This window comes from Podarcis vaucheri (assembly GCF_965113315.1).
Source record: "Podarcis vaucheri genome assembly, chromosome: 16".
In the NCBI taxonomy this organism is placed as follows: Eukaryota; Metazoa; Chordata; class Lepidosauria; order Squamata; family Lacertidae; genus Podarcis; species Podarcis vaucheri.
This window is the reverse complement of record NC_138754.1, coordinates 8,275,915-8,299,402: the sequence shown is the minus strand read 5'-3', so window position 1 is coordinate 8,299,402 and position 23,488 is coordinate 8,275,915. Positions and strand designations below refer to the sequence as shown.

The following is a 23,488-nucleotide window of genomic DNA, read 5'->3' as shown; positions in this document are numbered from 1 at the left end:
CTGTGGCTATTCCGTGAATGTGTCTGTCTGTGTGTGTGTGTGTGTGTGTGTGAGAGAGAGAGAGAGAGAGAGAGAGAGGACTCAGCTATACAGCTGCAAATAAAATGTTTGAAGTATGTTTTAAGCACAATATACAATGTGACACTAGGTGGCAATGGTCAGCATTATGGAAAATCCAATGTATTTTTCAAAAGGCTTCTTTAAAAAAGCATTTTCAGAACTTTTTTTATATGTATGTGGATTCCAACAGAGGGCAGGAAGCAGTAGTGGGTGCAGAATCCTACATCCCGAGAATCTCACGGTTTCGTTTCGAATGCAAGTTTCTAGTCCTTAAGAGAAGAGTTTAAAATGCGTGTACAGGCCGGAGAAATCGGAAAAGGTGGAGAAGCGGCCAGCCTAAGTGACCCCACGGCTTTTTCTTGCAATGCAGAATTGTGGGAGAGGGAGAGGCTGTAGAACACAAGCCTTGGGGGCAGAGGATTCAATCCCCGGCAAGCAGTTCTACTGGTTATTGGCAGAAATAAATATATATATATAAAGGCAAGCAGGTCTGGTTAAACTGACTGGGCATCAGGTGATAGGAAAGGCCCTCCGGAACAGCCTGTATTGAGGCTAATAGGCAAACAATCTGGTATTAGGCTGTTTCCCCCCATCCTCCCATCGGGTTAGTCTGCATTGATATATACAGGTTGCAGGATTCTTAATGCAGAATCTGAGTCTCTGTGGAACAGAATGATTGCTTTTAATGTGTGTTCCCCACCTCCCACTTTAAAGGAGTTGTTTCTTATTAATCATTTGGAACAGAATGGTGTCCCCCCCCCTTCTAACGTAGCTCTCCCTACCTGTATTGTTGCATTTATTTCTCGCCTTTGCTCCGAGGAGCTCAAGGGGGCATTTCATCCTCACAACAGCCACGTATTAATATGTAGGGTGGTGGTGGTGCCAAACAGCCACAGCCCTCGGATTCCGGCAGGGCTTAAGCTACGCAAAAAGTCAGTGTTGTAAACAAAAATTGCCCTTTTCCCTTATGGGGTATCCAAGAGCCCATATAGAGTCCTTACATAGGTTCCCTATTGGTAGGAGAAAATAACAGAGGCCAACTAGAGAATATTGAGAAGCAAAGCAGCTAGTAAGCTTAACAAAGGCGGCGTTTTTTCATCTCCGCCAAGCTAAGCAGTTGGCTCCTTACCTCTCTCGCCCTGACCTAGCCACTGTGATCCATGCGACGGTCACCTCCAGACTGGATTATTGTAACTCGCTCTACGTGGGGCTGCCCTTGAGACTGACCCAGAAACTCCAGCGGGTGCAGAATGCCGCGGCGAGACTCCTTATGGGGTCTTCGCTGCGAGATCATATCCATCCGGTGCTGTACCAGCTGCACTGGCTCCCGGTGGAGTACAGGATCAGGTTTAAGGTGCTGGTTTTAACCTTTAAAGCCCTATACGGCCTAGGACCCTCGTACCTACGGGACCGCCTCTCCTGGTATGTCCCACAGAGAAATTTACGGTCTGCAAATAAAAAGGGCGGGATATAAATAAAATTTATTATTATTATTATTATTATTATTATTATTATTATTATTATTATTATCTCTTGCAACAGGGTGCTCCCCTCACCCGCAGGAGAGGAGGAGGAACCCAGAAAAATGGCGTGCAAGGCCTTATAAAGACTTTTGAAATTGCCACCCTGTAGATCAAGACCGGGTGGCGGGTGGCGCTGTGGGTAAAACCTCAGTGACTAGGACTTGCCGATCGTATGGTCGGCGGTTCGAATCCCCGCGGCGGGGTGAGCTCCTGTCATTCGGTCCCAGCTCCTGCCCACCTAGCAGTTCAAAAGCACCCCTAAGTGCAAGTAGATAAATAGGTACCGCTTTATAGCAGGAAGGTAAACGGCGTTTCCGTGTGCTGCGCTGGTGCTGGCTCGCCAGAGCAGCTTCGTCACGCTAGCCACGTGACCCGGAAGTGTCTCCGGACAGCGCTGGCCCCCGGCCTCTTAAGTGAGATGGGCGCACAACCCTAGAGTCAGACACGACTGGCCCGTACGGGCAGGGGTACCTTTACCTTTACCTTTACCTTTAGATCAAGACCACCCCCAGAAACATCATACCTACATCACAGAAGGGGTGTAACCTAAGACCACGCCTCAGATACATCATACCTACATCACAGAAAAGGCGGTGTAAAACAGAAATATGAATGTTGTTTTTCTCCTGTCATTGTTTATCTCCTGTCTGGCAGGTCACTTGATTGGATTTCCTGGGGAGCCTGGCTAGTTTTTTGTAATGATAAATACTTAGTTCCTGGGCCAGGTCACAGGCTCACACCCTAATTCAGATCTTAAATGTGCCCTTAAGACAGGATTTGTGAGGAAAGAGACAATGTGAGGCTTTCCCACTTTGACCTTGCAGAGAAAACATTTGCTCAGTTTAGGAATCAAAATGGTTTCAGGTCGGTCTTCCAGTGTTGATCTATGTCCGTGCTTGGTTGGTACACTTATGAACATTTAACATATATCTAAGACCTCAAAATTCCTATCACACAACCCGTTTAAACTGCAATATATATATTTTTGGACTGCACTGAGAATTCCACAACGTTCATAAAAGGCGACTTATTTGCAGTCTGGGTAAAGAATGATACATGCAGCAAGTTGAGTGCAAAAAAAGTGCAATCCTCTCTCTATGTTCTACTTTAAAAAACAACAACACAACCCTGTTAAAAAAAGAAGCACAAAAAGCTTCACAATTAATATATTTCCCAGCTGCCTGCAGAGGACTTCATTTCCCACAATCCCACTGGCGGCGTTCCCGTCCTTCCCTCGGAACTCTTCGCGAGACTTCAGCTATCCCGCCTCCTCCTTCCCCCGCCCCGTTCCTCGGCCGTTCTCTGGCCTCCCGTGATCCTTTGCGGCGTTGCTCTCGCTTCCCTTGACCAAAGTTGTCCCGGCAGGCCTTGCGGCGGCCAGTCAAGTAAAGCGCGATGGCGGCGGCGGCGGCGGCGGCAACGACAACAACAACCAGCACAACGACGGCGGCGGCGGCGGCGGTTCCTTCGGGTCCGGCGAGCCCGGCTGGCCCCGCGGCCAGAGACCTCTTCGCGGAGGGGCTGCTGGAGTTCCTGCGGCCGGCCGTACGGCAGCTGGACACGCACGTCCACGCCGTCAGGCAAGTCGCTGCGCGGCAGGCCGAAGTTCTCCAGGTGCAGCTGCTTCGCGCCAGCCCCGCCCCTGCGGAGAGCGGGGAACGCAGCCTCTCCAAAGCGGCTGCCTGGCCCAGAGCCGGCACTTGATAGATGTTCGCCTTGGCAGGCAGAAGTTCTTCAGGTGCAGCTGCTTCACGCCAGCCCCGCCCCTGCGGAGAGCGGGGAACGCAGCCTCTCCAAAGCGGCTGCCTGGCTCAGAGCCGGCACTTGAGAGATGTGCGCCTTGGCAGGCAGAAGTTCTCCAGGTGCAGCTGCTTCGCGCCAGCCCCGCCCTTGCGGAGAGCGGGGAACGCAGCCTCTCCAAAGCGGCTGCCTGGCTCAGAGCCGGCACTTGATAGATGTTCGCCTTGGCAGGCAGAAGTTCTTCAGGTGCAGCTGCTTCACGCCAGCCCCGCCCCTGCGGAGAGCGGGGAACGCAGCCTCTCCAAAGCGGCTGCCTGGCTCAGAGCCGGCACTTGAGAGATGTGCGCCTTGGCAGGCAGAAGTTCTCCAGGTGCAGCTGCTTCGCGCCAGCCCCGCCCTTGCGGAGAGCGGGGAACGCAGCCTCTCCAAAGCGGCTGCCTGGCTCAGAGCCGGCACTTGATAGATGTTCGCCTTGGCAGGCAGAAGTTCTTCAGGTGCAGCTGCTTCACGCCAGCCCCGCCCTTGCGGAGAGCGGGGAACGCAGCCTCTCCAAAGCGGCTGCCTGGCTCAGAGCCGGCACTTGATAGATGTTCGCCTTGGCAGGCCGAAGTTCTCCAGGTGCAGCTGCTTCGCGCCAGCCCCGCCCCTGCGGAGAGCGGGGAACGCAGCCTCTCCAAAGCGGCTGCCTGGCCCAGAGCCGGCACTTGATAGATGTTCGCCTTGGCAGGCAGAGGTTCTTCAGGTGCAGCTGCTTCACGCCAGCCCCGCCCCTGCGGAGAGCGGGGAACGCAGCCTCTCCAAAGCGGCTGCCTGGCCCAGAGCCGGCACTTGATAGATGTTCGCCTTGGCAGGCAGAAGTTCTTCAGGTGCAGCTGCTTCACGCCAGCCCCGCCCCTGCGGAGAGCGGGGAACGCAGCCTCTCCAAAGCGGCTGCCTGGCTCAGAGCCGGCACTTGATAGATGTTCGCCTTGGCAGGCAGAAGTTCTTCAGGTGCAGCTGCTTCGCGCCAGCCCCGCCCTTGCGGAGAGCGGGGAACGCAGCCTCTCCAAAGCGGCTGCCTGGCTCAGAGCCGGCACTTGAGAGATGTTCGCCTTGGCAGGCAGAAGTTCTTCAGGTGCAGCTGCTTCACGCCAGCCCCGCCCTTGCGGAGAGCGGGGAACGCAGCCTCTCCAAAGCGGCTGCCTGGCTCAGAGCCGGCACTTGATAGATGTTCGCCTTGGCAGGCCGAAGTTCTCCAGGTGCAGCTGCTTCGCGCCAGCCCCGCCCCTGCGGAGAGCGGGGAACGCAGCCTCTCCAAAGCGGCTGCCTGGCCCAGAGCCGGCACTTGATAGATGTTCGCCTTGGCAGGCAGAGGTTCTTCAGGTGCAGCTGCTTCACGCCAGCCCCGCCCCTGCGGAGAGCGGGGAACGCAGCCTCTCCAAAGCGGCTGCCTGGCCCAGAGCCGGCACTTGATAGATGTTCGCCTTGGCAGGCAGAAGTTCTTCAGGTGCAGCTGCTTCACGCCAGCCCCGCCCCTGCGGAGAGCGGGGAACGCAGCCTCTCCAAAGCGGCTGCCTGGCTCAGAGCCGGCACTTGATAGATGTTCGCCTTGGCAGGCAGAAGTTCTTCAGGTGCAGCTGCTTCGCGCCAGCCCCGCCCTTGCGGAGAGCGGGGAACGCAGCCTCTCCAAAGCGGCTGCCTGGCTCAGAGCTGGCACTTGATAGATGTGCGCCTTGGCAGGCAGAAGTTCTTCAGGTGCAGCTGCTTCACGCCAGCCCCGCCCCTGCGGAGAGCGGGGAACGCAGCCTCTCCAAAGCGGCTGCCTGGCTCAGAGCCGGCACTTGATAGATGTTCGCCTTGGCAGGCAGAAGTTCTTCAGGTGCAGCTGCTTCACGCCAGCCCCGCCCTTGCGGAGAGCGGGGAACGCAGCCTCTCCAAAGCGGCTGCCTGGCCCAGAGCCGGCACTTGATAGATGTTCGCCTTGGCAGGCAGAAGTTCTTCAGGTGCAGCTGCTTCACGCCAGCCCCGCCCCTGCGGAGAGCGGGGAACGCAGCCTCTCCAAAGCGGCTGCCTGGCTCAGAGCCGGCACTTGATAGATGTTCGCCTTGGCAGGCAGAAGTTCTTCAGGTGCAGCTGCTTCACGCCAGCCCCGCCCTTGCGGAGAGCGGGGAACGCAGCCTCTCCAAAGCGGCTGCCTGGCTCAGAGCCGGCACTTGATAGATGTTCGCCTTGGCAGGCAGAAGTTCTTCAGGTGCAGCTGCTTCACGCCAGCCCCGCCCTTGCGGAGAGCGGGGAACGCAGCCTCTCCAAAGCGGCTGCCTGGCTCAGAGCCGGCACTTGATAGATGTTCGCCTTGGCAGGCAGAAGTTCTTCAGGTGCAGCTGCTTCACGCCAGCCCCGCCCCTGCGGAGAGCGGGGAACGCAGCCTCTCCAAAGCGGCTGCCTGGCTCAGAGCCGGCACTTGATAGATGTTCGCCTTGGCAGGCAGAAGTTCTTCAGGTGCAGCTGCTTCACGCCAGCCCCGCCCCTGCGGAGAGCGGGGAACGCAGCCTCTCCAAAGCGGCTGCCTGGCTCAGAGCCGGCACTTGATAGATGTTCGCCTTGGCAGGCAGAAGTTCTTCAGGTGCAGCTGCTTCACGCCAGCCCCGCCTCTGCGGAGAGCGGGGAACGCAGCCTCTCCAAAGCGGCTGCCTGGCCCAGAGCCGGCACTTGATAGATGTGCGCCTTGGCAGGTAGAAGTCAGCCAGGTGCAGCTCCTCTGCCCTGCCCAGCCCCTGTTGGTAGATCAATAGGGATGCAGCTTTCTAAAGTGTATTTCCCTCCGTAAGTTCTGCAGCAGCAGAGAACAAGCCCTGCTGCCGTCTTCCGAGGGAGGAAGCCTTTCCCATATCTGAAGGCAAGAATTCACAGGATTATACCGTGCAGTGCCAGATTAAACCACAGAGCCTAGGACTTGCCGATCAGAAGGTCGGTGGTTCGAATCCCCGTGACGGGGTGAGCTCCCGTTGCTCGGTCCCCGCTCCTGCCAACCAGCAGTTCGAAAGCACGTCAAAGTGCAAGTAGATAAATAGGTACCACTCCGGCGGGAAGGTAAATGGTGTTTCCGTGTGCTGCTCTGGTTTCGCCAGGCTTTGTCATGCTGGCCACATGACCCGAAAGAACTGTCTGTGGACAAACGCCGGCTCCCTCGGCCAATAAAACGAGATGAGCGCTGCAACCCCCAGAGTCGGCCACAACTGGGCCTAATGGTCAGGGGTCCCTTTACCTTTACCTAAACAAGCTATAGCTTAGGGCCCCACTCTCTTGTGGGCCCCCAAAAAATTTAAAGGAAAAATATAGGTTTGCATTATTAAGTTTATTATGAATTAAAAAATCATTTTAAGTTAGAGCTTAATAATTATTTAACTGTTAATATACTTCTTAATTGTATTTCACTATTAATATACTTCTTAATTGTATTTTAGTTCGACAATTACTTTGATAAAATACATATTTTGTTATGTGCAAATGGCTTTAGATACCTATTAGGTCCATAAATTACCATATAGCATATATGCAACACAAAAAAGAGCGACAATTTGTTGTCGACGAAGGACAGCTGGACATATAAAGGGCCCTATTACCTTCAGTAGCTTAGGGCCTCATCAAACCCAAATCCGGCCCTGATTATACGGAGTCCATCTAGCTCAGTATTGTCCACACTTACCGGCAGTGGCTCTCCAGGGCTTCAAGTCAGGGAGTCTCCCAGTCCTACCTGGAAAAAGCAGTTGAACCTGGGAATTTTTGCTTGCAAGACAGACACTTTTATCAGTGAGCTGTGGCTTTTCTCCAAACTCCTTTGAGTCGTATTATTTGTGGGCCCCCTCACCCCGTGAGAGGGAACGAACCTCCCTCTGGTATTTTAGTTCATTATTACTCTTTTAGCCCACTTTTCCTTCAAGGTGGTGCATGTGGTTCTCCATTTTATCCTCACAACTACCCTGTGAGGTAGGTTAGGCTGGGAGAGATTGTGACCGGTCTGAGGTCACTCCAGTGAGCTTCCTGCCTGCATGGGGTTTTGAAGCCCGGTCCTCCGGCATGAACGTTATTTTTTGTGAGCTAGTAAATTTCTGTGGCATTCCCCCCACCCCACTCCCAGGCTGTTATATTCCTTTCTTGTTTTTCCTTGCAGGGAGAGTCAAGTGGAATTGCGGGAACACATCGACAGCCTGGCCACAGGTAAAAATATCTGCACAGCGGGAAGAATGTTTGATGAGAACATAACTGGGAGGGCAGAGGAAACTGGTTGCTTCTGGGATTTGTTAAATACTTTACCCCTTTTTATCCCAACCAGGAAGTAACAGCAACTTCAATATTGGTTTGTAAAATATTTCATTCCTTCCTGTATAAGCTCATTGGAATCATATCCAAGGGGACTTAAGTATTGCCCCACCTGCTAGAGAAATGAAGCAATAACTGCCCCATATTCACTGAGCAGTAAAGAGTCTGCAGTGTCTTGTTAGAAGAGGCCTCTCTAAGCAGCAGTTTCTGCCCTGAAGGGCCAATTTTGTTAAAATTGTTATTTATTTAGTCTAGCTGAAGCTGTTATAAAAGTTAAAATACATTACACAGTTAAAATAATTATTAAAATCAGACATTTTGTCAGATAAGAGTTTGCTCCCCTGAAGAATTTAGCTTTTCATCCCTATAAACTTTTCTCTTTAAAATTGCTCTCTAAAGGCAAAACAGACCACTTTTTCAGAGGTGTAGGAGGAGCTATCCTATAATAAAAAGTTAATTAAATACCCAATTGATCTAACTGGGAGATTTAAATCTTTGAACAAAGCTGCTCTTAAGTCCTAGTAGACTGGGCAAACTAGTAAGTAATGGGGTAAGTCTTCAGGCACATGGCCAAACTCTCTCTTCATAGGGAGATCTGGCAATAGCATCTTTCACCTATGGCAGCGTACATAGACTGGAGCTGCAGAGGTGTAAAGGCTTTTCTCTGTTTGATATTTGTGGTGCTGGTTACGTAGTGAGGGTGAGGGGTCTGAATGGGTAGTTTGGCGTACCAGGCAGAAGTGTGATCAGCACAAAAACAATGCTTTAAAATAGGAGATTTCATGTGGTGAGAAAGTATAACAAACTAAGAAAGTCCAAAGAAAGATCATACTTACAATAACATGTAGCATTCCCTGATTCCAAGATGGAGTCACCCTGTTGTTAAAATAGACCCTATCCCCTTTTTAAATTTTAGCCAATGCCTACCGGCAAGGATATGCACTCTGGCCTTCAGCAGAGGGCCAATAATATATTATAGTGCACCTTGCCAACAAAAGTCCGTATAGTTAAAGCCATGGTTTTCCCAGTAGTGATGTATGGAAGTGAGAGCTGGACCATAAAGAAGGCTGATCGCTGAAGAATGGATGCTTTTGAATTCTGGTGCTGGAGGAGACTCTTGAGAGTCCCATGGACTGCAAGAAGATCAAACGCATCCATTCTTAAGGAAATTAGCCCTGGGTGCTCACTGGAAGGACAGATCGTGAAGCTGAGGCTCCAGTACTTTGGCCACCTCATGAGAAGAGAAGTCTCCCTGGAAAAGACCCTGATGTTGGGAAAGATGGAGGGCACAAGGAGAAGGGGACGACAGAGGACGAGATGGCTGGACAGTCTTCTCGAAGCTACCAACATGAGTCTGACCAGACTGCGGGAGGCAGCAGAAGAGAGGAGTGCCTGGCGTGCTCTGGTCCAGGGGGTCACGAAGAGTCGGACACGACTATAAACGACTAAACAACAACAGTGCTCCTGTAAACAATCATGAGATCTTTCCCCACCATACACCTCCAGGGAATAGTGTTGAATCTGTGTGGCATCTTTTATTTTAGGGGAAGGAAAAATGAGGCCCTCCAAATGTCTCTGGACTACAACTCCCATCTACCCCTGTTGGGCCCTGCTGGCTGTGATTGATAGGTGCTGGAGGGCACGTTAGTAGCCAACTGGCACTATCTCATATTGAACTCAGGGCCTTTTGATGCCCAAAATGTGTGTTTTCAGGGCCCACCTTATTCCTACAGCTGTAATTTGTTTTACATTCTGAATTTCAAACTGTTGGAACCCACCCTGGGACCTGTGGTGAAAGGTGGGTAAAATAAATGTTAACAACCAATCCTAGATCTTCCCTTGTAGGTCAGTTGCTGAGGTCTACTCCGCCATGGGCGATGTGGAAATTCATGGTTCAAATCCCAATCGGACTCGTGCCTAAAAACCTTTCCCCCTCCTCTCTTCCCCAACTAGAGCTGTGTCGCATCAACGAAGACCAGAAGGTAGCCCTCGACCTGGACCCTTACGTCAAGAAGCTGCTCAATGCCCGGCGCAGAGTTGTCCTTGTTAATAATATCCTGCAAAATGCTCAGGTGTGTGTGTGAGAGGGATGGACTTTTTATACCAACCTTCCTCTTACGTAACATATTACAGCTCTTTAAGTTGCTGGAGCTGGCAGCCAGAGTAGGCCCTCACTGCTCTGTGGTAGAAAATCTGCCTTGCACGCCTTGTATTTGACCCACAGCTTCTTCAGGTAGGTGGAAGGGGGGAGAAAGACTCTTTGCCTGAAACTCACAGAGGGCTGCTGCTAGCGAGAGTAGACAGTATTCATTGGACCTGGTTTAAGGCAGTTTGCTGCATTCCTACCTGGAAACTCAGCACTGTAATTTTTTAATTAAATTTATAATACCACCCTTAGTATCTGAGGGTCACAGGGTGATTTGCAATATAAAAATATTTAACTGTGACAATCGGGACCTAGAGTTTGGGCATGTAGAAGCACATTACACTGATTCTGTTCTAGTTTTGGTTGTTCATTAGCTTCCATGCTCAACATCTCCTATGGTCCTTTTCAGCCCCAGTAATTATAGAAACACACGGAGGTGTCAGCATGTGCTTGGGGAAAAAAGAAGTCTTGAAGGTCTCCTTTGTTAACCCACTGCCTTCCAGATATTATGGATGGCACTTAACACTATGGATTGATTTAACTGCTATGATACTCTTTCTCCCTCGCCCTTGGGACTATAGGACCAGCAGGCAGGCTATTTAGAATGCTGACCCTTTATTTTTTCACCGAGATATTGTTGGAAGGTGCAAGTCCTGACTGAAAACCTATGGTACAAAGGGCTGGCAGCACAACAACGTAGCTCTGCCCAGTTGGCGAGTGTCTCCTGCACCTCAAGAACTTGTAAATGGAGCTGCCTTCACTGCTTATGAAACTCTTGCTGAAACCTTTTCCTCTCCTTTACAGGAGCGCTTGAGAAGGCTCAGCCATGGTATAGCGAAGGAGACCGCACGCAGAAAAGCCATGCTTGAAGCCGGCGGTAGCTACCCCCAAGGCTCGCCCAGCAAATGAGAGGGACCTTTCCTAAGGGAAAAGTGGCGCAATTTCCAGAGCTGCCATTTCCTTACGGATGCTGCCAGCTTCTAAGCACAACACGGAGAAAGATACAAGAGTTGGGCTGTTGGGCACTGCATGGTGCTAGGGAAAGCTCCTGCCCCGCGGACAGGAATTCCTGCATATGGAAGACTCTTCATCTCATAAAGAAAGGTTTTGGGCACAAATTTCCTATCATGCTTCCCCCTGCCGAGGTACTCTTTCAGGTGGAGTTGGTGCAATTGGGCCTGCTTATGGCTGCAGAGTGACACAGAACGTGGCCAAGAATGGTGCCTCTTGCTTGTGCAATAAAAGTTCACTGCTAGTTAACATGGGACAAGGCCTCCTGTGCTCAGTCTGTTGCACTTTGGGGGTTTCCTGAAAGCTGTTGTAGGGAATGCTGGGTTAAGCCGCTAGTCACAGAAACTTTTCATGCAAAGGAAAAGCAAATGGGAACAAAGATGATCCAAGCTAAGGGACATATTTGGGAATAGCAACACGCTGGAAGTCTGACTTTTAAATAGATTTTGTGCTTTTCTTGAGCATCCCCTGGCCTGAAGTTCCAAGCCTGGTACTCAGTGCCCAATAAGCTTGGTTTCAGCTCCGTTTACTATTTCTTCTGCTAAAAAAAAGTCTCCTAGTTCTCACTCTTGATCTAAATAAAGGAGGTCCTGCTGAGAGATAGCTAAGAGTTTGCAAGAGTTGCTAACCTTTTCATCAAAAAAAAGTTGTCATTGGAGCTTGACCACTTTCTGAAGGTCACTTTTGTAACAGATCCTGGTTCTTATCAGTTGATGTAACCAATTGGTAGATCCAGCACCCAGACAGACAAACCCAACTAACAGCTTTTAAAAGGAAAACACAATTTTAATAGCAAGAATTTTAAAAAAAACAAGACAATTAGAATAACACACAGAAAAGGGAGTCAGGTTTGGCCTTCTTCAGCTGTTCATCCATCAGTAGCAGAGGCAAGGGGAGGTCACTGAAAGACAGAAGCAAAACAGCTCTTGAACACCAGCTCAGGCCATTTCCCCTCCTCTTTGCTTCTAAATCTGCATTCTAAGCAACACAGGTATTCCACACCATAATTATCCAGGGGTCACTAGTCTCTTATCCACCCCACCCCCCGCCAGTCAAATAAAACAAGCAGGCACACCAACTTTCAAGGGGTCCTGGGTAAAAAGTATGACCTAGGAGATTTAACTTTGGCCTTGGAAAGCACATGCAACTCCAAGAGGGTGTGGGATAGAGTGCCATCTGCAGTTCTCACCACCAGGGTGAACATATCCAGAATAGACACCAAGTCAATGGGCTCAGTGGAAGGGAAGCCAGGAAGAGGGAATAAAGGTGGCTGGAGTGGAGGAGGGAGCTCTTGGCATAATCAGCTATCAATCAGGTGTGCTGGGAGAGCTGTGTTACTGTCGGGGGCGAGAGAAACCAGGGAGGGCTGCCCCCTTGAATCTGCCACATCACACCTGGCAGGTCATTCTTGGGTTTCCATGCTCTCTTCCTCTTCTCCGGTAGCAGTCTCTTCCTGGTTCTCTTCCTCCTCTTCCCCTTCCTTCTTCTCAGGTGGTTTCTCGTAGGCTTTCTCCGACGGGGTCACAATCACACCTTCCCAGGTAGACATTTCGGTAGCCAGGTCTGCGAAACAAGGAATGTTCCAGGGTGGTTGTGAGTCAGGCAGTTAAGCCTGTACAACGAACACTGCACTAGAGCAGGAACCTTTGGCTCTCCAGATGTTGCTGAACTACAACTCCCAGCAGTTTTAGCAATTATGACCAGGAATGAGGGGAGTTGTAGTTCACCCACAGGGCCATGGGTTCCAAATACCTGGGCTAAGTGCACCGAGGAACGAGCAGCCGAGGGCCAGCATGCAATCCTATGCTTGTCTTATTCTGAATTTAAGTCACACCAAATTCAATGGGGCTTACACTCAGGTTAAATGTGATTAGGATTGTTGTTTGATGCTGCTGACAAGCCATCTTTCGGCCATGGCACATCTCCCCTAAGATAACTCTCCTGTTGGATTTTCGTTGCCTATTTCTAAACATCTTTCACCTCAGCTACAGCCAAAGGCTGCAATGTAGTAGAACAAAGTGTGGCTTTATTCCTATATGTAGACCCCCCGATCCCTCTAGCATAAGACTTGGAGCCAATAATATTTTAACACCAGAGGCTGCTGCTGCTCACTTGCCTAGAGGTAAAGACTAGTTACTTCCTTGGTTATAATAACTGAGAGATAATGTGTGCCAGTGCCCCCATTCATTATTTTTATTTATTTAGAATATCTGCACCCTGACTTTTGGCCAAAAAGGTTCCCAGATTGGCTTATGTACAATCAGTTAAAACAAGACAGACCCTGCCTGTATGCTTGCAATTTAAAGGAACGCTACATACAAAAGGAATCGGGGGGGGGGGGGCAAAAACTTGGGCACTGCTTCTTAAACAGTTGTTTTTATAATAGCCGGGTGGCCCAGTTCAGGGGTAGGAGGCACCTGATGGAACAGAGGAGTGAGTGAGCCCTTCTTCCTATCTCCCATGGAGGCAGTCTGATGAAACACCTGCTCCCAGGTGACAGCTGAAGGAGAGGAGGCCTGATGGAACAGGCCTGTCCCAGCAAAACTGTTTGAGAGGGCTCCACTTTCCATCTGTCTTTCCAAGATAGGAACCTGCCTTGTACCCGGTGAGACTCTTGGGTCCATCTAGCTCTATACCGTCTACTCTGACTGGCATTCTCCAAGGTTTCCGTCTGGAGGGTGTCCCAGCCCAACAAGGAGATCCCGGACATATGCTCCAGCCACTGAGCCGCAGCTCCTTCCAAGAGCTCCTACTTACAGTTGGCATCTCCTTCCTGCCCGAGGATCTTCCGGTATCCGCCATGAGAGAGAATGCGGACCAGGGTTTGGGCTGTGTAGCAGACCATGTCCTAGATGGAAATAGAAAGACCAGTCACACATCGTCCCCTCCCTGCACTTTCAGGACCTCTCTGGGCTGCAAATCCACCTGCACAGCACGTTTCTCTTTCAGTGACAGCAAGGGCACACACGCTTGCCTCTTCAAACAGTGCAGGACACACAGTAGTTGAACTTCATGTAATCTGCAAAGCATCTCAAAGCAGGTGTGAAACCTATGGGTCCAACTCTGACAATCCTATGCAAGCATTTTAGCCATGAGGATGAGAATTTTTTGTAGGAGGCCAAAATTTGCTGAGAAGTTGGAGGTGTGGTGCTTATCTTGCCCCCAAAAAGTATTTGAATAGTTAACAACTCTTTTGCAAAGTTTACTTTGAAGCAGCCCTGGCAGGCAGGCCAATGTTATTAAGAGCAGAGGCTTGGCTAAAGCCATGTACAGTGGTACTTCGGGCTAAGTACTTAATTCGTTCTGGAGGTCCGTTCTTAACCTGAAACTGTTCTTAACCTGAAGCACCACTTTAGCTAACGGGGTCTCCTGCTGCCGCTGTGCCGCTGGAGCACGATTTCTGTTCTCATCCTGAAGCAAAGTTCTTAACCCGAGGTACTATTTCTGGGTTAGCGGGGTCTGTAACCTGAAGCGTATGTAACCTGAGGTACCACTGTATACTAAGTCTGTGGCAGAGGCAAGGGCTTTCAGCTCATGTTTATAGCCACTATACCAGCGATGGTCCTCCATGTGGTGTTGAGCTCCCATTAGCCCCAGAAGGGCTAGTGGCTAGGGATAATGTGAGCTGGGAGGAGGGCCACAGGATCCCCACCCCCTTTCCCAGACACATATCCCAACCAATCAAGGACCACATATCAATGTGCATGCAAATGTAACTGGTGTATGTGTGTGTGGATCACATGGCCCTGCAGATCTTGATGGGCTCCCAACTCCCATCAGCCCCAGCCAGCATGGCCAACGGTCAGGGACGATGCTGAGCTGTGGTTCCAACGACACTTGGAGAGCCACAGGTCCTCAACCCCTCTTGTACATTCTTGTACAGATGTCCCCCTCAACCTAAATCCTTGCACTATCCGGTATCTCAATTATAAAAGGGGGATGGGTTACCTGCTGCTCCAGGGTCATAACTGTGTGGACTCTGAAGTTCCCGCTCTCACAGGGGTCAGTGATGCCAACAGAACCAGGAAGGAAGAGCCCAGCAGCCAAGATCTGAAGACAGCGCCTGCGAAGAAGCAGCAAGATTAGTAATAATGATACCCCATTTGGAAGACACGAATTCTTTTCTTCCCCCCTGAATTTTAAAAGTGTTTTGACTATACCTGTAGGCAACATTGAGAGCCAAGGGCTGCCGTGTGGGGTTGTTCATCACAGCATAGTGTCCCTAGAACCAAAGAGAAGAGCAAATAGTAGAGCTTTGTTTTCTCCATCCTGCTTCCCCAGTTACTGCCAATACAATTCTGTCTGTGTTGACTTGGGAAAGGATTCCAACTAAATTCAGTTGGGCTTACTGAGAAGACAGTTCAACATTTTATTTCACTAAGCACTGGCAGCTTCATACCTGGAGCTGCTCAGGAATTTTAGGAAACAAACGAAAACCAGTGGAGTTTTGAAATCGGTGGTTTGGCAAGGTTCAGTCTACCATCTTGATTCAAAATGGCATCCAACTGGATCCAAAGGTAAGTGAAAAGCTGCTCATTGATCTCAGGAGACATCATGCAGCAAATTGGTTCCACTGCCTAAAGAGGTGTCCAAATGCACAGCACACAACTTTCCAGTATATATAGTAAATATGCTGTCACCCTTTCCTTCCCTGCAGAATATTTATATTCGCAGGGGGGAAAAGTTAAGGAGCAACTCAATCTTATGCAATTACCTGCAAATGAAAAACAACCCTTCTAAGTATGCACTACGTTGTGGATTAAATTATTCAGGAGACTGTCTTTGACCCAATGGAGTCTCCACATTCATTTCCTGTTTCTTCATCGTCTCTGCCTTCCTTAACTGTTTTAAATTCATGATTTTTTTTTTAAAAAGATCAGTCCTAGTTCTGATCTACAACTTCAAAGTGTTGTCACACAGGAAAAAGGGATGCAGATTGCTGCCAAGCTTCTCCCAACTGCAAAAACAGGATCCTTGAATGTTTTGATCAAGAAAGCATAACATGAAGCAGCCACCATTAGAGAATCAGCCCACAGTGGAAGCCAAGCACCTGCCCTTGATCTCTCCACATACCAGCAGGTCAAGAATCCAGGGTGTGAGGGGTTCAAAGCCTGGGAACCGCATCCTGAGGTCCTTCAGCAGACGGATCAAGACTTTCACTCTGAAAGAAGGTAACAATGTCATCCCCAGAATATCTATCTATCTATTGTGTTGTTGCTACTATCTTTGTTTTAAAATGATAGTTTTTGTGTGTATTTGTTTTGAATTAGCTTGTGGGTTGTAGCCATGTTTTATTTATTTGAACCATGCTGGGTGTGTGGGGGGGTGTTTGGATCAAGCCGTTTATAAATTTTCAAAAACAAATGGTGGTGATGGTTTTCTCTAGAATACTGGACTCTATACTACTAAAGAGGAGGGTGTCCATTGGTGGATTAGCCACAAAAGCTACATGAAATCTCCCTATTTAGAGGTATTTACCTCCGAATGACATCTGCAAGGGGGCAAATTCTGTGTGTAAGTGTGGCTTCTGTCTTCATATACTACTTGTGGGCTTCCCAGAGACATCAGGTGAGCCACTCTACAAAACAGGATGCTGGACTAAACTGACATTTTGGTCTGATCCAGCAAGGCTACTCTGCTCTTATGCCAGCTTAAGAGATCCAACTGCAAAGGCATGAATCTTGCGCAAGCAGCACTAGAAGCGACCAAATCTACACAAAGAACACCTCATCCTTGTGCCTCAACTGCCCCCATGCCAGAGTCCGGAGAATCAGAAGGAGGCTCATTGTGAATAGACATACGTCCCCAAGATATGGGAGTTCTGCCAGGGGTTAGGACCTGGACCAAGAGCACCAGAAGCAAGCAGCTGGAGCAAGTCCAAACTCAGAAATGCATCAAAGCCTTGATGTTTCCCAGTGTAAGAGCTAAGGTTGACCCTGGTCTGCCTTAGGTTTTACAGATTGGGGAGCTTCCTCCCCTATGTCCTTCCACAAGGCAGGAGAACCCTTTTGAGCCTGAAGGCGGCATTCCCTTCTGGTGGGCGGGGGGCAGAGGCAAAAGTGGGCGTAGGAACAAATGTAAATATAACCGTTATGCCATAGGTTAGTTTCTTGCACACACCTCTCTGTCCTACATGCAGACAGCAAGCGACATTATCAGAGCTCAAGGACACACTGCAGTTAGGTGTTTTGTTTTTAAAAACACCTTGGGGGCAAAAGCAAGGCTAGAAGGCTTGGAGGGCCACCTCTGCAAGAGGAGGAAAGGTGACTCCCCAGGCACAAAGTGAGAGAGACTTACGTGGACTGAGACGCGTTTTCCTCAAACCAGCGAGCGTGTCGGATAGCTGCCAGAGCACTCTGAAGCACTTTGATATCCACTGGTGAGCGGAGAGAAGACGACAGAAGTGGCAGCATTAGGGAAACTGTGTTCAGCAGGGAAACACTCCTGCCTTCTATGCTCGGCACAGACACCTCAACACAATAAAAACAGCACTCAAGGCCCTCTGGGCAGGTTGCTCTTTTCTACTCTTCAACCAAAAGCACAACCTATTTAAGCAAGGTCAACTTCCATCCATCCTGCCCTTCCCCCTGCCCCTCCACTGCAGAGAAAACAAACTGCCTGAATTTCCTTACGGTGCAACTCGGGATCCAGCTTGCGGAGGTTGGGGGGCACAGTGGTTATAAGAATCTTCACTGTTGCGTCTGCAGAACTGATTTCGAAGCCGGTCTCATTGGTGAGCATGGTCAGGACTAAGGGGAGAAAAAATCAGGGATGAAATGAGCCAAGAAGTGACTGAAGAGTAGCTACAGATCTCAATGCTTGGTGAGATTTCTCTCTGTATTGTGGACCAGATAGTACTCTGGACCCCAGTAGTGAATCTTGCCCAAATCAGTGGTCCTTCAGCAACTCCCAGCGGCCCAAGCATGGCCGAGTATAAGAGATGGGACTTGCAGTCAAGCAGTATCTGGAATGCCACAGTCTTCCCATCCCAAATCCAGCCAATTGCATTTGAGGCAAAAGACAGGTCTTTTTCCGAAGCGCCTCAAGTGTCCATTTGTTTCCTGGCTGTGCCACTAGCATATACCTTTCCCCCTGGGGTTATTTTGCTTGGAATGCAGCACTGAGTGTGCTGATGCATAGAACAGGGCAATGGCAGACAAAACGTGGTGCTCACTTTCAGCAGGATCCTGCGTCCTCAGGCTTTCCACAACTTTGTTTCCCAAGGCGGCAACAGCTTCCACTGTGGATGGAAGCAGAAGTCAAAATTCATTGCAGAAGGCTCCATTAGAACACACTCCCCACCCCACTCTGCCATTTTCCCTTCCCTTTGCGAATACGAAAACTTACATGTGGGCAAGATTTTCAGGATCACAACTAGATCTGCCACATTGTGGCCAGTCATCATGGTTCCTTTCTTGTAGGAGCCCACTTGGCGAACCTCTTCGATTTGCTGGTAAAGAGAGAGAGAGAGAGAGAGAGAGAGAGAATGTACACATAAATATGCTGTTCAGATCTTCCCAAGTTGGCCCACAAAGCCTCCAAGCCCAAGTACATAGAGCTAAAAAAGGAAGTTGGAAAAGTGACGCTCCTTCCCACTTCCTCTTTCAACTCTATGTTTTTTACAGACTCACAGCCTGCCACTTTTGGGGTGGCTGATCCGGGGAGTGGGGAGAGAGATGAACGGAGAGAGATGGTGCCCATAGCACTTGCTCAGAAATTCAAATGTAAACTTTAAAAAAGCTGTTGCCTGTGTCACTCTGAAATCTGGGCTAGAGGGACTGATGCGATCCTGCCTGGAGGCTGGCTCAGCGGAGATTCTGTTTCAATCCCAGTTTGGCAATTGTGTCTACTGAGAGAAGTCTCACAGCAAACCAAAACCCTTCAGATGAAAACACATACTCTCTTGCTAAACATGAGTATTCTCCCAATGTCTTCTCAGTGAAGACTGACTCACCACTTCAAATGTTCCTGGAGCCACAATCAAGTTGTCAATCACATTGTTGATCTTGGTCACCAGAGAGAGGATAGAAGCCTAGTACAGAAGGGGGAAATAGAGTAGTATGTAGCTATTTGTTTATTACCTGATTTATATACCGTATTTTAATGTGCAATTGGCCGTTCAAGGCAGCTGTGCAAAATTTAACATATTAATAAATAAAACATCCAGTCAAAACCACACACACCTGTTCAGCAGAAGTGGGAGCAAGGTCCTGATTTCTCTTTAGCAAGGCTTCGCTGAAGGCAGTCTCATCTGGGGCTGGTTTCACACGGGGGAAAGCCATTTCGCACTGAAGGAAGGAGGACACCTTTATGAAGACTTTCACATACACACACAGTGCACTATGTTCATCCTCAGTAGTCCCATTTAAGCAGTGTTCATATATGTGGTTTCACCACTCAGCACCACCAAACAGCAATCTGTGCACATAACACAGCCACCAACAACAGGCAGGTATTGAACAAACAGGAGTTTTTGTTTTTTAAGGCAAGGTAGGGCCTCCAATTTGATCTCACCCATCTCTTTATGTGTACTTATGCACATAAAAGTCTGATTCCTACTCCAAGGCATTCCAAATATTGATGCCAACCCTGGGCACTACTTTTTCCCTAGCATATTTTGGGAATGCAGGCGCACCATTTCATGGCTGTATCCAGAAAGCTTCCATGTTCTCCAATCCCACAGCTTGCTGGGTTGATTTTTAATTTCCCAAGACAAACTTCTCAAACTTAGGACTGCCAGCCACATTCAAAAGCACCCATCAGGCCTACTTACCACATAGAAGTCAAAAGGGATGTGAGGCACGAAGGGCCGGAACCTGAAACACAGTTAACATAGGAAGGTGAACTTTGATTTTGCTCTTGCCAGAGTTTACAGTACATTCAAGACCTAGGTCACAGGTTTGATCCTGTTCTTTAGCTTATCCTGACTTTACTTAAGGGATGTTATAAGGAAGAAGGATGTGAAGCTGACACCAAGAGCCTATGTGTGATTATTCAGCCCCAGTATATTCAATGAGTTACTCCCAAGTAGGCACACATGCTTGGGAGGAAGCCACAGCAGCAGAACCAATGAGGCCTCCTGCCTAGAAAACGTGGCCATCTAAACCATAGTGTGTTCTGTCTACCGAGACACAGTTTCAGTTGATCCATTTTGGCCTTGTATGGATGGAAATGTCTCCTGTCTGAACGCCTACCTGCTTCCAGTCATTGCAGGTAAAACTTTGCTGAATAGACCAGTGGGCTTCCTTCAGTATTCCCTGGAGAGAACCCTGCCTGAAACCCTGGACAGCCGCTGCCTTTAGTGGAGACTAATGGCAGGTAGATGGATCAATGGCCCTGCACAATATAAGGCAGTTTCCTGTGTTTGTGCTGCTAGAAATGGACAGACGCCTAACTTTCATGTGGGACTTACCCACTGCCAGGACCACCCCGAGAACCAAAGCGTCCGCCACGACCACGGCCTCTGTCACCCCTGAAAGAAATCATGGGGGAAGAAAGGGGGTGGAGTCATAAGTACAAGCAAGAGCCACAATCTGCTATCAGTTGTTCCCAGAGGTTTGTTTCCTTACACCCTTTCCCCCCATTTACATTAAGCATCAGGCAATTGGTGCCCTCCATCCAGAAGCCCATCATTCATGACTATTGTCCATGTTGGCTGGAGCTGATGAGAGTTGGAGTCTAGCAACATTTGCCGGGCCACAGGGTCCTCAAGTGTGGGGTTGACAATACCAGGTTGGGCAGACCAAAGGTTATCCTAAGTTCACTTCTGCTATCCAGTGAATAAAATAAAAATTTTAAAAATCCTTCCAGTAGCACATTAGAGACCAACTAAGTTAGTTATTGGCAGTTATACCAATAACTACCAATAACTAACTTAGTTGGTCTCTAAGATGCTACTGGAAGAAATTATTTTATTTATTTTGTTTTGACTACGGCACACCAACACGGCTACCTACCTGTAACTATCCAGTGAAGTCACACATGCCTTTCGAAGCTCAATAACACCCAAGGCCCATGAAGTCCCAAGTCTAACCCGCTCTTGTTGTGAAGTCTATATCCCTATTATCTGCCGACTGCAGAGAGGTAGACTGCATCTGCCCCTGGAAGCCTCACCTTCAGCTACCTCACCCACCTCTGTTATCTGAGAGGGTAGATTACTTCTGTACACAGAGGTCCATCCTTTGGCTATCCTGTTTCTCCCCACCCATTATCTGACCATTTCAGAGAAATAGACTCCTTCTGTACTTGGGGGGTCCACCCTTTGGCTGTTGTATCTCTCTCCCATAGGAGGACAGTGGTGTCCACCAACTTGGATGGCCATCAAAGTGGATTTGGCAAATTCATGGGAGAAGGAAAGTACCCATGGCTATTAGCCCTAATGCCTCTGAATGCCAGTGGGCAGAAAGGGAAAGGCGGCTATTTGTGTTTTGGGGATCTTACTTGTGTGCTTCCCTTTGGGGAAGCTGTGGGCAGTGGCGTAGCGTGGTTTCTCAGCACCCGGGGCAAGGCAAGTAATTTGCGCCCCCTAACCCGTGGATTTTAGCACTCGGGTCTCTTCCGCGCCCCCCCAGATGTTGCGCCAGGTGCGGCAGGCCCCCCCTGCACCCCCCACGCTACGCCACTGCTCCCACCACAAGTCTTCAGGACAGCCATCCGAAGGCTGGCGCGGGGAGAAGGTCTCTCCGCCCCACCGCCAGGCTTCGGAGCAGCCTTCCGAAGGCTGGCGCGGGGAGAAGGTCTCTCCGCCCCACCGCAGGCTTTGGAGCAGCCTTCCGAAGGCTGGCGCAGGGAGAAGGTCTCTCCGCCCCACCGCCAGGCTTCGGAGCAGCCTTCCGAAGGCTGGCGCAGGGAGATGGTCTCTCCGCCCCACCGCAGGCTTCGGAGCAGCCTTCCGAAGGCTGGCGCAGGGAGAAGGTCTCTCCGCCCCACCGCCAGGCTTCGGAGCAGCCTTCCGAAGGCTGGCGCAGGGAGAAGGTCTCTCCGCCCCACCGCCAGGCTTCAGAGCAGCCTTCCAAAGGCTGGCGGCGGGAGGAGGTCTCTCCGCCCCACCGCCAGCCTTCGGAGGAGGTCCGAGGACAGTGGGGTTCCTGCTTCCTTGAGGAGGGCCGGCCAAACGCGCCCCCCAAATGTTGCGCCCGGTGCGGCCGGCATCCCTGGCACTCCCCACGCTACGCCACTGGCTGTGGGACCAGGATGCTGAACTAAGATGGGGCATTGGGACTTGATCCAGCAGCCGGGCTCTTCTTCTGTTCCTGGAATGATAGTACAGTGGTACCTCGGGTTAAGTACTTAATTCATTCTGGAGGTCCGTTCTTAACCTGAAGCTGTTCTTAACCTGAAGCACCACTTTAGCTAACGGGGCCTCCCGCACGGTTTCTGTTCTCATCCTGAAGCAAAGTTATTAACCCGAGGTACTATTTCTGGGTTAGCGGAGTCTGTAACCTGAAGCGTACGTAACCCGAGGTACCACTGTACTGTGGGAGTTGGAAGGGGGCGCCAAGGGTCATCTAGTCCGACCCCTGTTGGAATCTCGAGTCCTGCCCTCCAGAGCAGGAGAAAACAATCTCGCTCCGTCTTCCATGCGTCCTTAGGAGGGGCAAGGGGAATTCCATCTTTAGCCACCCTGTCCCTCCCCGTTATATGGCACTTGGCAGGGGGATAGGGCAGGCAGACGCCAGCCGGAGGTGGAGCTTCCAAGCGCAGCAGCAGTCTATCTCTCTCTCTCGCTCGCGCGCTCCCATATTCAGGTAGAAAAGCAGACTTTTCCGTCCCTGGAGGTTCGGGGGTTTCCCTGTCCTGCTTATTGAGCACAGTTCGCCCCAAATAAGCGCCCGCCTCACAAAAAGTGAGCGCCCGCCTTGACCCCCAATCCTTCCATTCCCTTCTCCCTGCCCCCAATTCCCCTCCCCCGCCACGTGCCAGCCCCTCCCCCCCATTTCTCCCCCCCTCCCTTCACTCGCCTCATGATTCCGACGAGCAATAACCGTCGCTGCTCCTCCGGCGTTAAAAAAAGAAAGAAACGGTGCGGCGAATGTGGGGGGAGGGGACCGAGGAAATATGAAAGAAAAGCCGCCCGGCCTACACTTGCGCCCGCCGCTCTGCGCACCTCGCAACAAGCTGCGCCTCTATTGGTCCCCTTAGGCAGTAGCAGCCGCCGTTATTGGCTGCCGCCGCGGCTCCCCTCCTTCAGCCAATCCCGTCCTCGTGTCCCACAGTGGCTTCCCGCCCGCGTCTTTGCTTCCGTCATCTCATTGGTTCCTTTGGACCGTCTGTCATTCGGAAGACTCGCGCTCGCCCCGCGAGCGGTGAGCCAATGGCAAAGTTGGTAGCGGGAAGTGTGACCAATAGGGCAGGGCTTAGTGGGAGAGGGAAGGGAGGAGGGACCGCGCAAGGGGAGGTGGGGAATGCGCATGTGCGGCTTTTGGGCAGCGGAGCTCTTTGGAGACCGCTAGAGGGAGAGAAGGACGCCGCAAGAAGCGAGCGAAGAGGGAGACAATAGTGCTTAGCGCGCACGCGCAGAACATCGTGCGGCACTTATAGAGCATCAGTGAAGCATTTTGCTCGCGAGCAGCAGAGTGGCGCAGCGGAAGCGTGCTGGGCCCATAACCCAGAGGTCGATGGATCGAAACCATCCTCTGCTAGCCCGGTATTTTTAAAATTAGTTCGAGTTGGGTTATTTTAATGAAAATATTTAAATTAATTTTTAAAA

General features: G+C 50.4%; 2 protein-coding genes across 2 annotated transcripts; one reads left to right on the top strand and one right to left on the bottom strand.

Annotated features, from left to right (window-relative positions):
* Window positions 1–2,892: 2,892 nt before the first annotated feature.
* On the top strand, window positions 2,893–11,038 carry SNAPIN (SNAP associated protein). Its single transcript, XM_082202627.1, has 4 exons — window positions 2,893–3,163; window positions 7,474–7,520; window positions 9,576–9,694; window positions 10,573–11,038. Exons 1-4 carry the CDS (start codon window positions 2,979–2,981, stop codon window positions 10,675–10,677), a joined length of 456 nt encoding a protein of 151 aa, XP_082058753.1. The 5' UTR covers window positions 2,893–2,978; the 3' UTR covers window positions 10,678–11,038.
* A 506-nt stretch (window positions 11,039–11,544) lies between these two features.
* ILF2 (interleukin enhancer binding factor 2) lies at window positions 11,545–22,902 on the bottom strand. Its single transcript, XM_082202406.1, has 15 exons — window positions 22,740–22,902; window positions 20,192–20,251; window positions 19,553–19,595; window positions 18,963–19,067; window positions 18,734–18,811; window positions 18,127–18,229; window positions 17,954–18,019; window positions 17,412–17,528; window positions 17,077–17,155; window positions 15,853–15,940; window positions 14,940–15,001; window positions 14,728–14,842; window positions 13,537–13,627; window positions 12,172–12,342; window positions 11,545–11,680 (listed from the first exon to the last, which is right to left on the bottom strand). Exons 1-14 carry the CDS (start codon window positions 22,742–22,744, stop codon window positions 12,182–12,184), a joined length of 1,173 nt encoding a protein of 390 aa, XP_082058532.1. The 5' UTR covers window positions 22,745–22,902; the 3' UTR covers window positions 11,545–11,680; window positions 12,172–12,181.
* Window positions 22,903–23,488: the final 586 nt, after the last annotated feature.